The 15,048-nt window shown below is 41.1% G+C and overlaps 1 protein-coding gene across 2 annotated transcripts in view; it reads left to right on the top strand.

Moving 5' to 3' along the window:
• Positions 1-15,048, top strand: part of Nsmce2 (NSE2/MMS21 homolog, SMC5-SMC6 complex SUMO ligase) — a 274,256-nt gene that overhangs the window by 209,664 nt on the left and 49,544 nt on the right. Inside the window, exon 5 of one of the 2 annotated variants that reach the window (XM_023718751.1) lies at positions 4,530-4,735. The exons of the other annotated variant lie outside the window; for it this stretch is intronic. Coding sequence (XP_023574519.1) covers positions 4,530-4,531 — 2 coding nt within the window. The 3' untranslated portion in view covers positions 4,532-4,735. Of the gene's footprint in view, positions 1-4,529; positions 4,736-15,048 lie in introns of those variants that run through there. 2 annotated transcript variants of the gene reach the window in all.

Below are 15,048 nucleotides of genomic sequence, written 5' to 3'. Positions count from 1 at the left end.
GGATAGATATATAGTTACATTCTCTTAATGAATAGAATGATTTGTTCTAATGGTGTTTGTAAGTAGGATATCAAGTCCGCATCTTGTACAGCAATTAACCACTAGGAAGAATGTATGCAGTGTGTTAATTATTGAAACTTTCCTACCTATTCGATTTGCAACTGTCTCATTGCTATTTATCAATCAAATTATGGGAAAAAAATAAAAAACAAAAAAAGAAGAGGCCGGCCAGACAGCCCAGTGGATTAAAGTGCCTGCTTAGGCAGACACAGGGACCAGGTTCGATCCCCAGTATGCTGTGCTGGCCCTGCCCCTGGGGTGTGCTGAGAGACCAATTGAGACTGAGCATGGTGGCCTGTGCCTGTAATTCCAATGTTTGGGAGGCTGTAAACCCGATCTCTACGAGTCTAATCTGTATAGTGAGATCCAATAGACCCTGTATTGAATATAAAATAAAACTTCTAGAAAATAATTGATGGTGTTAAAACTGAAAGTAGCTGCATGTACTGACTTTACTTATTCATTCAAGAAGACTAAAAATAGTAATCATAAGAAATCATTATGTTTCATTCTATTTGTAATTTTAACACATACCCCAAAACTGCAGTTTACTTCAAACCAGAGCTACGAAAAGATTATTGCAAAAAGCATATAAGGGACCTGCCAAATAGCTCAGCAGATTAAAGCACCTGCAAGCTGGCACAGGGCCCAGACCTACTGTGCTGGCCCCACCCCCAGGGTGTGCTGAAATGACAATTGAGACTGGGCATGGGGCGCATGCCTGTAATCCCAGCTCTTAGGAGGCTGTAAACAGGCCGATCACTATGAGTCCAATCTAGTAGTGAGACCCTGAACACCCTGTAGGCTCTGCCCTAAAATGCAGAAAAAAATAAAAATGTACATAAAAATTACAAATCCATGTCATTAATGTAAGGTGATTATCTTTTAATTTTATCTTCTGCTTTTAAATTAGTGTACCTAGCCAAGAGTTTAATTGATTATAAAACAATTCTTTGGCAATGGTGAATGCCTAATTAAGTGCACTGTAGTAAATACACTTCCACCAACTCTGCAAGGAGATTTGAATTAAGATTATAAATAGCAGACAACAAAAGACATCCTTTCCAAAGGAAAACCAGGCAGGATTAGCTGATACAGCACAGTGTCTTTTGTCAGTATGACAGAAAGATTGTCTCCAGTGATCTCAGTGATAGTAAAAGAAAAAAGAGGAAAAAGAGTCTAGGAAATGTGTTTTCTGACATTACATTAGTGTACTTGTTGCCTGTATCTAACAGAGAGAGAACTATTCTAGAACAGAGCGAGAGCTGTTCTGGAAGCCAGCCAGATCTCTGAAAAAATAATTAATAAATGTTTTATCTAGCTTTACTAATCAAAGCAACTAATAAGAGCCTCTGTATAAGCCACTCCAACTTTTAATGGCTTTATTACTGTAGAGTTTTAAAGTTCAATGTCTTTTTTTTTTTTTTTGGTGGTACTGGGGATCAAACTCAGGACCTTGTGCTTGCAAAGCAGGCACTTATGCCACTGAGCTATCTCCCTGGCCCCTCAGGTTTAATGTCAATGAGGAGAGTGTCTGTTCCATAAGGTGGTTGAGTGCCCCAGGCCCCTTCCGTCTTGTGGCTCCCTCATCTGGAGTCCTTTCTAAGCAAGTTGGTCTGTGGCCAACAGTGAGGTTGGGTTAGGGTTAAGCCATGAAGCACACATTAGCCCACCCATATTTCATTGGCAGGATTCAGTCAAACATGCATATCTGCTCCTAAAGAATGCTGGACAGCTGGACTGTTGGAAACCCAGGAGGAAAAGGCTATTAGTGACTTTTGTCAGCATCTATAACAGTAGTTGGATGTAGACTTAAGAAGCATGAGAAAAATATGGAAAGGAAAATGTTGTGCATAAGCCCTTTGTGTTTTCAAAAGAATTTTTGTTTTATAAAAGCTAAGATTGTTGCAAACAAGTTATCTGCCGAAAGCAAAAAGTAGATAAAATTTAGGGAACATCACTCAGTAACCACTACCACAGGTGGTAGTATTAGTTTCGACAAACGACCTCTGATTTCTTGGTTCTGTCAGTGGTGGAAAACCTAGAAGAAAATTAAGGTCATATAGATAAGAAAAGTGCTCATATTGAGTCAGAATACTGGTAGTTCTTTTTTTCTTTTCCAAAGCACATTTGTGCTAGTGATGCCCCTGTCAAAGCTATCACCCTCTCCTCTAGGAATGTCCTTTTTTTACATGATCACATTCATTGTTGGGGCCTTGGTATATGCACACGGATGCTCAGCAGCATGAAGAATGAGTATACAGGGCCGGGGGAGCTAGCTGGGTGGCATAAGCACCTGCCTGGCAAGCACAAGGTCCTGAGTTAGATCTCCAGTACCATGTGTTGTGCTGTGCCAGTCCTGAAACCAGGGCTGGTGGTGGTGCATGCCTGTAATCCCAGCGTTGAGGAGGCTGAGACAGAAGGATCACTACAAGTCTGAAGTGTATAGTGAAGCCCTATATCAAAAGACTTTAAAAAAAAAATGAGTGTATGACATTGGCAGGTCAGGTCGTATCATTAAACACGCTCTTCAGTCTGTAGCAGATACCTGAGGGGTGACTTGTGGTGAGGAAAGCTAATTTGGACTTACCAATCATTTCACCATGTTGCAAAGGAACATGTGGTGGGGTGTACATCATGGGGCAGCATCTGGCCAAGCAGAACCACTCACCATGCAGCCAGGGACTAAAAAGAGAGGAAGAAAAGGGAACCAGGTCCCATAGTCTCCTTCAAGGGCATGTCCTCAGTTGTGCAGTCTTCCTTTTAGGCCCCACTTCCTAAAGCAAAGGAAGTAAGCTTTTACTCTGGGAAATGAGCCTTCACCATGTGGACATTTTGGGGACACTTAAGATCCAAACTATATTAGTTTCCCAATAAGGAATTTAGTAAAGAGTATAATTCACAATTTTATTTTGACCTGTGCTGGAGGCCTGATGTATGTCTGATACCAAATGTTCCTCTCTGTCATGACTGAAGCTGTCTCAGCTGTGTGAGGATCCTGAAAATTTAAGTCTTACTACAGTAATAGCTTGTGCTACTAGCTGTGTTGTCTGAACCACCCCAGTACTTTATACACCCTTAAAAAATCCATGTGACATGTATTACTTTCATTTTATAAACAAGGAAACTGAGTTATAAAGCTGTCAACCTGCCCAAGGTTAAAGAGCGAGTAAGCACACCACTCTAAATCAAACCCAGGCAGGCTATCTCCAGAGGTCATCTGCTTAAACACCAAGCCATAGTACAGGAATTAGGGGCCAATGCAAGGATCACAGAAGGCCATGTGAGGATTCTCTGATTCTAAGAACCAAGGACCGAACCCTGCCCTCAGCTCCCAGAGCTCTGATGCACTAATCCACATTGGAAGAAACCCCTGCCCGCACATTCAGTGTGGGTGGTGTAAGAGAGCGAATGCTGGCATGAGCAGGACTGATTGAATTTCAGGGACATCAGGGCATGTCTTCAGATTGTTGGGCAGATAGCAGTAGTGGTGCTCAGCACTACAGATAGTATGTTTCAACTCTGTTCACTGAAGTATCCTTGAGCATGTATTCTGTGGCGTGCACCTCTGCTAATCGTTGTAGGGATTACCAATGGGAAGAAAGCTTAATCCTCCAGCCCACTAACTGGGGGTGGGGGTACTTTGAACGTAAGTGAGGTCACTAGAATATCCTTCAGGTCTGGAATCTTGGAGCCTTCAGCTGTTGCAAGTGTTGGGAAGGACAACCACCCCAGAACTCCAAGTTAGAACACCCTGTTTCCTTCTGTCTGATTAGATTCTTTTAATTAAAGCATTATTGCAACATAATTCACACAGCATACAGTCCACCTGCTTAAAGTGTACAGTGCATTGGGGGTTTTTTGTATATTTACAGAGCTATGTAATCACCACCACAGTCAGTTTTAGGACATTTTCTGGAAAAAGCCATGTATCTAAACCTGTTTGCTCCCAAGATCCTCTAGCTCAAGGTAACCACTAATCTACTTCCAGCTCGTAATTTGCAGTTTTGGAACTTTTCATATAAATATGCATATGTAATAGCTGGGCATGGTGGTGCACACCTTAATCCCAGCACTAGGGAGACTTAGGCAGGATTACTGAGTTCAAAGCCACCCTAGGCTACGTAGGAGAGCCTGCCTCCAAAAAAAGTCAAACAAATGAAAAAAATCCATATGCAGTCTTTTGTATGTGGCTAATTTCATTTAGCATAATGTTTTCAAGTTCTATCCACGTAGCATGTTTTTGGGTCTTCATTCCTTTTTAATGGCATAATAGAATATACCATATTTTATTTGTTTACGCATCAGCTGATAGTTGTTTGGCTTGTTTCCATCTTTTGGCTGTTTTGAATAATGCTTTTTTGAACATCTGTGTGCAAATGGACTTGTATCTTTATTTTTATTTCTTGTGGCATTTATCTAAGTGTGTAATTCCTGTCAGATGGTAACTCTGTGTTTATCCTTTTTAGGAACTGCCAGACTGTTTTCCAAAGCGACTGAGCCATTTTACATTCCCACCAGCAGTATATGAGGGTCCCACTTGCTCCACATCTTCGTCAGCGCTTATCACTATTTGTCTTTTTATTGTAGCCTTCATAGTAGGTGTGAAGTGATATATCATTGTTTAGATTTGCACTTCTTTAATGAATTAACGTTGTAATAATATAACTTACTAACCTAGGGCCAAAGTTTCAGCCTTACCCTATAATATTAAAATGTCTTACATTACTGCTTGACTTTCTAAAATAAAACCATAGTTCAGCACAAGACAGAAGTCATTCATGCAGTTAGAATTATACCTGAAAAAATACACAAAGTAAAATAATGTGGAGGTAAGACTATATACTCACCTGAGAAGTCTGATTTGCACTGTGAATTAATTCGTGGTGTCCTGAGGCCTTTCTCTTAGCCACTCGGTTACTATTGTATGACACTGACTAGATAATGCAAACAGCGCTTTGGTTAGCCCACGGTGTGATGTCACCCAGTAAACGCTTGGAGATGGAGAGGCATGTCTCTTCTGGTTTTATCAGTCAAGACTGGAAATGGTTCACAGCACAGTGAACTTTTTCTTCTCAGATCTGTTAGTCTGTGTCTCACTGTGGGCCAATGATCTGTCATCTGAAACTACTTAAAATAGGTTGGGCTCTCTTGAATGTTGTGTTGCTTTGATGATATTGGAGTTTGGCTGCAGAAAAAGGGAAAGAACCTTTCTTTGACTTTTGGATGCCTCTGTGTCCCTTGTTTCCAGTAAAAAAGCACTGCCATTTGTAGCTCTTCACTTATATTTCTAGGCTGTTTGCTGCAACAGTTGTACATTCCATCCTTTTTTTTTTTTTTTTTTCATCTTTGTGGGCTCTAGACTGATTACCTCTGTGTTTCTGTCAAAGAAAGAAAATGGGGTAGAGCAAAAAGGTGTCAGAGTTTCACTATTTTGATTTTATCAGCTACACCAAGGCCATTTGATGAGAAAAAAACTTTTATAGAATTTAGAGTGTGCCTCCTTCCGAAAGGTCTCAGGATCTCTTGGCAAACTCCCCACAAAAGAGACCCTACCAGGAGTCTGGTCCTTCTCATAGACCGATAGGCAGAGCTCATCCAGAGCTGAGTCCTCCCTGCTGGGCAGCGCACTTCTGCTTGAGGAGCACGAGAAGGAAGCCCAAGAGGCACGGCAGAGGAGGAGAGACAGAAGCAGCAGTGGATGTTTCTTCCGTATGAACACATCAGTGTATGTTCTGGCTCGTTCCTTAACTTTTAACATAGCTTTGTGCGACTTGGTTAGCCAGTTTGCGGCAGAGCTTGAATCTTGTCTCCCCTGAAGTCAAGGGAAGCAACAACTTTATATATTTACAGACATGGATTTGTTAGCTTTAATAAATTTTGTTTTGAGCATTTTATTAACTAAAGTATTATTTTGCATGAAGTTTAAGCAACTTATGACTCATTTATAATTGTTTCCGATACTGAAGATCATAAACTGTTGAATATTCCTGATCCATATGTCTTCAGAACCATCAGAAAAGAACTAAATTGTGTTTTTTGATGTATTTAGTAGGAGTTACTATTTAGATTGTCTTTACAAATGATTAGCCTTTGAGTAATAATTTTTAAAAGCTCATATTGGAATGTACTGCATGCTCAGCATTGTAATAATAATATTGCAAAATTCGTGTCACTTATTTTTATAGCCCTCTGAAGTAGGCACTGTTATCATTTCCATTTTACAAACTGACATTCAATGAAATTTAGTGCTTGCCACATCCAGAGCTTGCTCCCTGCTCTGCCCAACACAGCTTTCCTGTGGACGTGGCGTGTTTAATGAGTACTGTGGCTCTCCTCTGTCCTTCATCACCTGCTAGAAAGTGGGCACGAGCATGAGAGAAGCAGGGAGGTGTGAAGGGGTGTGCGAAGGAGAGATGGCGTGGGAGGGAGGAAGGAAGCGAACTGTTGTGCTGTAGGAGGCCGGCCGGTCTTGTCACCCATCTTCTCCTAGATGATGGGCCCAGTGCGCTGTGCCCTGCGTGCTGTGTGCTCGTGGGGTGTTTTCTTGCTTTGTGTCATGGTAATTTTTATAGAAGCTTCTAACATTTCCTTTCCCTCTTTCATATTGTAACACTCAGACATGGGGCAGTGACTATAGAGGAAAGGCAAACTCAATGCTAGTTATTCCTGCAAAATGTTCTTTCATGGAACAAAAAATTTAGAGCTCTGCTTATTCTTTTCTATTAAGAAATTGCAATCAAGAGAAATGTGGCTTATACTGATTTTCTTATTTACACACAAATATGCAGAGTGCATTTAGAAACTGGGATTATTTTCTTTCTCTTTTCACTTGTATATTTAAATTATCACATCACTGAGCCATTACTAGGAGATATTCTTAAATCAGTGAATTGGTAGCACCTCTTTCAGTCAGTCAGACATATCTATTAAGACTTTCTACTTTCCTACTTTTTGGTTAAGTGTTTAAGTATAATATATAGTAACTAATATATTTCTATGAAAATGCTTGGCCAACGAATAGTATGTTTTATCAGCACCAGCCATTGAATTCAGAGGTACTTGACCACTCAGCTGTATCCCCGGTCCTCCTTACGTTATTCTGATTTTGTAATCCCCCTAGCCTCAGCCAGGCAAGCATCACTCCTCAGACAGTAGTGAGCTCTTGAATCCAGCAGTCCTCCCCAGGATAAAACAGAATCCCTGTCTCATGAGACCTTTCCTCCCCTGCAAAGGTCATTCTTTCGTCTGGTCTATGAAAGTCTCCAATAAGTCATCTTTGGTACAGACACCCCCCACACTCTCCCACAGACACATGTCCATTTTCAGGCAGTGCTAAGCCACAGAAATTATTTCTTTTTTAGGCCCAAATTTTGTGTTCTTTGTGGCCTATTCCAACTATTTTTTCCTTGTGAAATGAAACAGTAAGAACCATGGTAGAAAATTTTACTTAACTTTACTTTTTAAAATTGAGATGGGGTCCTGCCAAGTGATCCAGACTGGCCTTGAACTCACTATGTAGCCCTTGTGCCTTTGAACTTGTGGCAGTTCTCCTGCCTCAGCCTCCAAGTGCTGGGATAAAAGCTGTGTACCACCACACCTGGCTAACTTTTACTGAATACTTCCAGTATGCAAAGTAGTATCATAATATGAACATGGGGCCAGGGAGATGGCACAGTGGAATAAGTGCTTCCCTGGCAAGTGCAAGGGCCTGAGTTCAATTCCCGGTTCCACAAAAAAAAGAAAAAAAGAATATGTATGTTGGTAATGTTAACGCTTGGTGTGAAAGAACAACCATAGACTCTGGAGTCAGATAATTACGCAACAGTGTTGACCGGATACCATTCACTGTTGTAAGCACTTGATAAAGTTACTCATTCATCTTAACCACAGCCCTCTGAGATGTGTGCTGTTAATATCCCCATTTCCTAGATGAGTAAACAATTAAAAAATTTGCTCAAAGCTTGGGCCCAGTAAGCAGGAGAGCCAGCATTTATAACTAAGTGGTCCATCCAATCCCACTGGTCTAGGGACCCATAGCTGTGTCCAATTCGCAGGCCATTGTGAGAGATTCGCTGTCTTTAGTTTCTTCATTGCTAAAAATGAGCAGGTTATTATCAGAATTAGTATTGGTGAACATGTGTGGTGATTCTTAATGGTGATTACACCTCCAATTCATTTGTAGATTTCTTTTGTTTTTCAAGTTTAGGTCCATCACAACTTGTGAGTCACTTACATGCGCTGTGGTATGTGGTTTGTTGTCATCTGTTTGAGACTCATGTCAACATTGCTTCAGAATAAGCAGGGTGTTTTTTAAAATTAGTTTTCTTGATAACTATAAAACTCAGTACAGTGTTAGCTAAACAGGATTCCATTTGGGATGGTAAAAAGTCGGACTGTGTCCTGTAGCAGCTGCTCCTCTCGTGCTGAGCACAGCTCCCTGCCCCTTTGTTGCCGAAAGCCCATCCACATGAGAGCTAAAGGTAGCACATCTCGGCTGCCAGCGCTACTAAGAAGCTCCATGTTATTTCCCTCTTTATTTGATAGTTCCTTCGCTGCACCCTATGAACCATGCTGAAAGTAAACCCTTAAAATCTTGAGAGCATCACCTACAAAAATGTTTTGCATTTTTAGCTCTGTATACAGTGGAGTTCAAAAAGTTTATAAATATTCTAGATGGTGCAGGCTTCCCATCGCTAAGTCTGTTTGTCAACATACTACCTTTTGAAAGCCAGAGGAACTCTGAGGAAAATGTAATCACTCCTTTAATACTTTTGTTTAATGAGAATCTGAGGCATTTAACCTCATTGAGACTAATTAAAGAATTTTTATCTTGCGGAAAGAGAATGTCATGTGGTTTGAAAATTGTCGCCCTAACCATATAGCTTTGGGTGACTTCCAGGGCTCTACCATTTAGCTCTCAAGATGGCCTCTCAGTTGGGTGGCAGTGTTTATTGAGAGCACTAGGTCTACACGTATGCAAAGGGCCTTGTCCCTGCACTTGTGTTTACAATGGAAATGGAAAAGAGGCACTGTCTATAGGGAAGTTCAGCAAGTGTAATGATGTAGGAAAGTATAAGAGCGGACAGGAAGGTCACCTATCTACTCTGCAGAGGGAGAGGAGGGGTAAGAATGGGGCTGAGCTGCCAACGATCCCGTGGGGCAGGAATCTGAGATGAATCCTGGAAAGATAGATATGGATGCTGAGAAGCTCTAGAATGGATGAAAGAACCTCCAGCAGAGCTTAATCATCTCACCTAACCAGCAGCCTCTCAGCTCCAAATAATGCCCTATCTGACCCACTGACTTCCAATCTTAAAATGACCTGACTGCTTTAAAAAAAAAAAAAAAAAAAAAACAACTGTGAACTGTGTCACTGTGATTCACTAGTTTTGTGAAGTATGACTTGAAGAAATAAAATATTTGGACCATGCCTTTTGGCCCTGGAATGAACTTGTCAGAATGACACATTTTCCCTGACCTCCTCCATCACACCTTGAGCAGGGCCTAAGAAGTGTGCTAAAACCCCAACTGACAGGGAAAGGGCCCTGAGGAGAATTGCCTGCCCTGTGGTTGGTGTCCAGAGGGGACTGGAAAGGGTTATAGTACACAGCATCCCAGGGAATCATCAGACCAGACACTTCCCTGGCCAGAGATAGTAGGAGACAGTGGGCTCCTGGTGTCCACCTCATGTCACTTACTACCTTTGTGATGTTCAGCAAGTTAAATAGTGTCTTAATGCTTGGCTTTCTCCTCTAAAATTAGGAATAACAATAGTACCTCCATCTAACTACACTGTGGGGTTTCTGTGAAGAATGAGGCCTAAAGGAGCTCATTCATGTGCAACACTTGGAATTGTTTGTTAACTATTAGGGGTCAGAGTGCCTGTTCTTGGAGCCTGAGCAGGATGTTGACCTGTGCAGTTACTGAGCCACAGTTACTCATAAGGCAGCAGTTTACCATACAGGCCAGTATATCCATTCAGCACATACTCTTTGCATATCTGCTCGTTCCAGACACTGTTCAAAACACCAGGGATAAATTAGAGAAATAGGTTCAATTTCTCTAATTTATCAGAGGTCCTGATGAGGGAATCACTATGGCACATTCCGGAAATGGCACTAAGGTTCCCTTGGAGAGAGTGAAGGGAAGGAAGTAGAAAATGAGATTGGAGGGATAACAAAAAGGGAAGATGGTGTAGTCTTCTGGACTGTTCTAAGGACTTTGGCTTTTACTTGGAGGACACTATTGGGTGAAAACAGAGAACGGTAACTACCACTTCTCACTGAGTGTTTATAGTATAGTAGGCACTGTGGCGAGTTCTTGACCTGAGTTGCTTGATCTAATCAGACAGAACAAGCAGCTTAGAGCATTGATGTAGGGAGGAAGCTGAGAAGAGAAGGGTTAAGGGGGCTTATGGGGCAGGATTGGAAGCCAGATCTATGTCATTGTATGGTGCCATGCTGCATAGTGAGTCTAAGGATCCGCTTGCCACCAGGCCAGGTGTAACAAGACTGGTTGAGATGCCATTTGACCACTTTCTATGACCTCTGCTCAGGAACCTAGCAAGGCATTGATGCCTGTGCTTCCCAAGGACTCTGGCAGTCAGGAACACAGATGCTTTTCCTGGGGACATAAAGCAGATAACAGTGTCCACACCCTACTTTCACCCTTCCAGAACCTTCTGTTTCTCAAATGGACATTTTAAATATGCTCAGTCTTCCTGCATTTAAAAATCCTAGTGTTGCAGAAAGCTTTTTAAGGTCAGAGTGGAATCAAAGACCAAAATACTGAAGATTCAGTTTCCTGTTTCTGACCACACAGGGCCAGAAAATGATGCAGCTCTTGGAGCAGTGGCCTCCACCCATAGACCTGCAGTTCAGATTTGACTCAGGAGAGCCTGTGAGAGCTGTCAGGCTCCTTACGCAGCAAGGTAGTGTTCTGAACTGGACGGACACCCCCAAAGTCAAGCTGCTGTCAAGACCAAACTTAGCTCGTAATGGAAGCACAGGCTAAAGTCTTGTTGAAAATGCTATTTTATTTTGCAGGATTAAATAGGGACCTGCCCAATAATTTCCTTAACTCACATTCAAGCAATTTGAAGTTTCTGATGACTGTCGAAGGACCTGAACAGTAGGCTGGACGGGAGAGGTCTCAGCCTTATAAATCAGCTGTCTTATTTGTACCATGCAACACTGGATAGCAAGAATGCAGAGATAAGTGGCCTTTGTGCCAGCTGGCTGTGCAGGGGTGCAGGTAACTTGCAAGTACATTCTGGACTTTTTTTTTTTTTTTTTTTTTTTTTTTTTTTTTTTTTTTGGTAGAACCCAGGATTGAACTCAGACCCTTGCTCTTGCCAGGGAAGCACTTACTCTACTGAGCCATCTCCCCAGCTGCAAGTACATTCTAACTGCTCTTTTAGCCATGAATTCTTGTTCGTATAGAACAAAATTTCAGTAGCGCATGTAATTCTGTGCAACATTCTTCCCCACACTGAGCATGAGATGAGAGAGAACAACGTACTGTTCCTTCAGCTGGCCTCAGCTTCCTTCTCACCCTCACAGTGTAAGATGCTGTTGCATAAAGTATGACTATAGTGTTTAAAAATAAATTTTTCATATAGCATGGCTATAAGATGCATGTCAGCTATTTCTTGTGCTGGCCAAAGAAATCACATTTCTCCCAATGACAAAAGGAGTCCTGGCTGTGTTTGATTTTTCTAAGAGATTTAGATCGGTTTTGACTTACGTGAAATTTTTATCTTATACTTTGATTTTTAGAGGCTGTTTTCTGTAAATTATAAATTTAATGAACTGATATGTGCAGGCTTGAGCCAAACCTTGTTGTAAATGGCAATCTCTGACTGATTTAGACCATGTTGACCTCTTCCTGTAGTTAATGACTACCTTCATTTCTGAAAAATCTAAAATAAAAATACTTATGTTTATTTCATTGACATTGTTGTGATGATTAAATGGATAATACGTAAAGATCCTGGCCAGAGAGGAGATAATAATCGTCTCCCCGACTGTTCCTGGTGTGTAGGAATGTAAACTTTACTTATGGAAACTGATGAAGGTTTTAGGCAGAGAAATTATGGATTCAGTGTGGTTTTAGGAAAGAACACTTTTGTATTCCTGTAATGTATGGGAAGCAGGGGCCAGGGAGATAGCTCAGTAGAATAAGTGCTTGCCTGGCAAGCCCAAGGGCCTGAGTTCAATCCCTGGTTCTGCCAAAAAAAAAAAAAAAAAAAGAAAGAAAGAAAAAGAAAAGAAAAAAAGACAGACAGACAGACCTGCAATAAGGAAAATTAGCTAATGGTTACAATGGCTTAGACAAAAAAGAGGGCCTGAACGAAGGCCATAAAGGTAAAGAGGAGGAACCCAGGCTTGGATGGTTTAAAAGAATTGCCAGAATTGTGAATTATGGGGGAATTGGAAAATTAAAATTTAAAGCTTTAGAAGTGAAGGATGACTTTGAGTGTTCTAGACCCGGAAGGTGAATGATGGGGATACTGAATTAACTGGAGCAGAGAATAGTAAAAGGCACTTTTTATTGCAAACTGAAATTCTATACCTGCATTGAGCTAAGGAATTTAACGTATTATTTGATTTAGGCATTATGGCAGCCCTACAGAATAAGAAGTATCATTACTACTATGGAAACCTGCACTCAGAAGAGCCCAGAGTTGTATAATGCATCAGTATCTCCCTAGGGTTTAAACATGGATTTGTCCAAAGCTTCCCTTTCACCCACCTTAAATAAGCCCTCATTCTGGAAAAAGATAAATGGAATGGGGATGGGGGAGTAAAGAGAAAACTTTTGAAAATGTTAACTTTGAGTTGCTTATGTGTTAGGGTGAACTCCCCCGCTCTTTTTTTAAGAGAAAAAAAATAATAAAAGTTTCACGGGCTGGTGAGATGGCTCAGTGGTCTAAAGCACCTACTTAGAACAAGCTTAGCAAAGCACAGGGACCACGGTTCAATCCCCCAGCCCACATGCCAGCCATCCCCGCCCCCAGGTGGGCTGAGCTGGCCACACACACACATACACACACACACACACACAAATAAATAAAATAAATAAATTTAAAAAAAAAAATAAAAGTTTCACAGCAGGCTAGTGGGAGGGTTACAATAATTAATACATTGTGTATTGTTGTCTTTATAAAAGCAGTTGGAAAAGCAGACCTCTTGCTCAGGGGAGGGCTGGGTACAATATGAAAATTGAGGCATTATTGACTTATGGTATGGGGGAGTGAGTAAGATCACTTAGCAAGAAATGCATGGTTTAAAAAGACTGTAGCTAAATGAAGGTTAAAAGGGATTGCTTACTTGGTTTGGTTTCAGTTTCGGAATACAGATATACCTCTGTGTAGCATACTTTTCTCCTAACCAAAATACAGTGTTGTGCTTTGGTTTCTACAGTGAGTACAGTGTTTGACCAGTTAGGTGTTGAGTGCTCACTGGGTCTATTCTTACTCTTGAGTCCATATCTTCCCAGAATTTATGGTCTAGTGGTAAACCATGAGTTAAAAAGCAGTTAAAACAGCAGGGACAATCCACTGTCAGTTTTATTGGGGCTAAGTGTAAGTATAGGGCACTCTTCTTGGACCCTACATATGACTGGCTCCAAAACTAGACTATGGAGCCAGAGAAGTAGGGTCATATGAAATATGTTTATATTTTAATAGAAACCATTGAGAAATACCTGGTCCTGCTCACTGTCCTAGAACTCCACTACCGTATCTATGTATGTATGGTTGGTTGGTTGGTTGGTTGGTTGGTTGGTTGGTTGGTGGCTTGGTTGCTCAATTTGTTAAGACAAGGTCTTGCTATGTAGTTTAAGCTAGTCTAAAACTTACTGTGTAGCCCAGGCTGGCTTCAGATTCATGGCGATTCTCCTTTCTGGCCCTTTGGCCCTCCTGCCTGGCCCTGCTGCTAGGATTATAGGCATGTGCCATGTGCAGCGCACTAACCAATTTTAAATCTCTCTCTTCCACCCTTTCTGTGTGTCTCCTTCTTTCACACAGAGTTTACATAAAGCACTGATAGAGATCCATTATAACAGTATTTCTATCAAATGTGCACACTGAAATTTATTAGACCCTTCTTCAAAACTTAATTGCTACCTATACTAAATACATAAAAAAAATTTTAAAAACTTAATTTCTGTAAGATAGTTGCATAAAATGTGAAAGTGGAAAAATCTCTATTCCATCATTCATGAGAGCAGAAAATTCCCAAGCCTTCACAGTGTACAGTAAATATTTTAGTCTCAATTAATGGTCTGTATCTTGATATCTAGTCCTCATGTTTTGTTTGTTTTTCCTTTTTGAGACAGACTTTCACTATGGCCTCAAACCCAGTGATCTTCCTGCCTCATCCTCCCAGGTGCTGAGATTATATGTGTGTGCCACCATGCCTGCCAAGTCTTTGTTTTGAAAAAATTATCACCTGTATTGGTTACATGTATAGGCCCTAGAGCCAGACTGTCAAGGTTTGAATTCTTGTTCTATCAGTCACCATATGACATTGAGCAAAATACAAAATACCTCTTTGCATTTGTTTCCACATCTCTAAAGTGAGGATAACAATACCTACAGTCTGTAGAATCATGTGAGGAGTAAGTTAAAATATGTTGCACTTAGAACTGGCCCTGCCATCTATATGACAAGTAATTTATAAAGGTTAAGTGTCTGCTATTACAGTTTTCTTCCATTGAATAAAACAGCATCTCAAGATGGAAGACCCTGTGGCGAGGACAGATTTCCTCAGCCCCTTGCAGATCTCCCACAGATTAGCTCTTCTTGAACCTCACATGGATAGAAAAGATTCAGTATCTGCCTGTTTTTGTTTTGTTTTGTTTTTTGTATTTAGTATAGGATCTCACTATGTAGATCAGACTTGTAGTGATTCTCCTGTTTTCAGCCTCCCAAGTGCTGGGATTACAGGCCTGTGCCACCACACCCAGTCTCAATTGCCATCC

This window comes from Octodon degus, unplaced genomic scaffold (genome assembly GCF_000260255.1).
Source record: "Octodon degus isolate 3935 unplaced genomic scaffold, OctDeg1.0 scaffold00062, whole genome shotgun sequence".
Classification (NCBI taxonomy): Eukaryota; Metazoa; Chordata; class Mammalia; order Rodentia; family Octodontidae; genus Octodon; species Octodon degus.
Note: the sequence above shows the minus strand (reverse complement) of the source record. Positions and strands in the feature narration are given on the sequence as shown.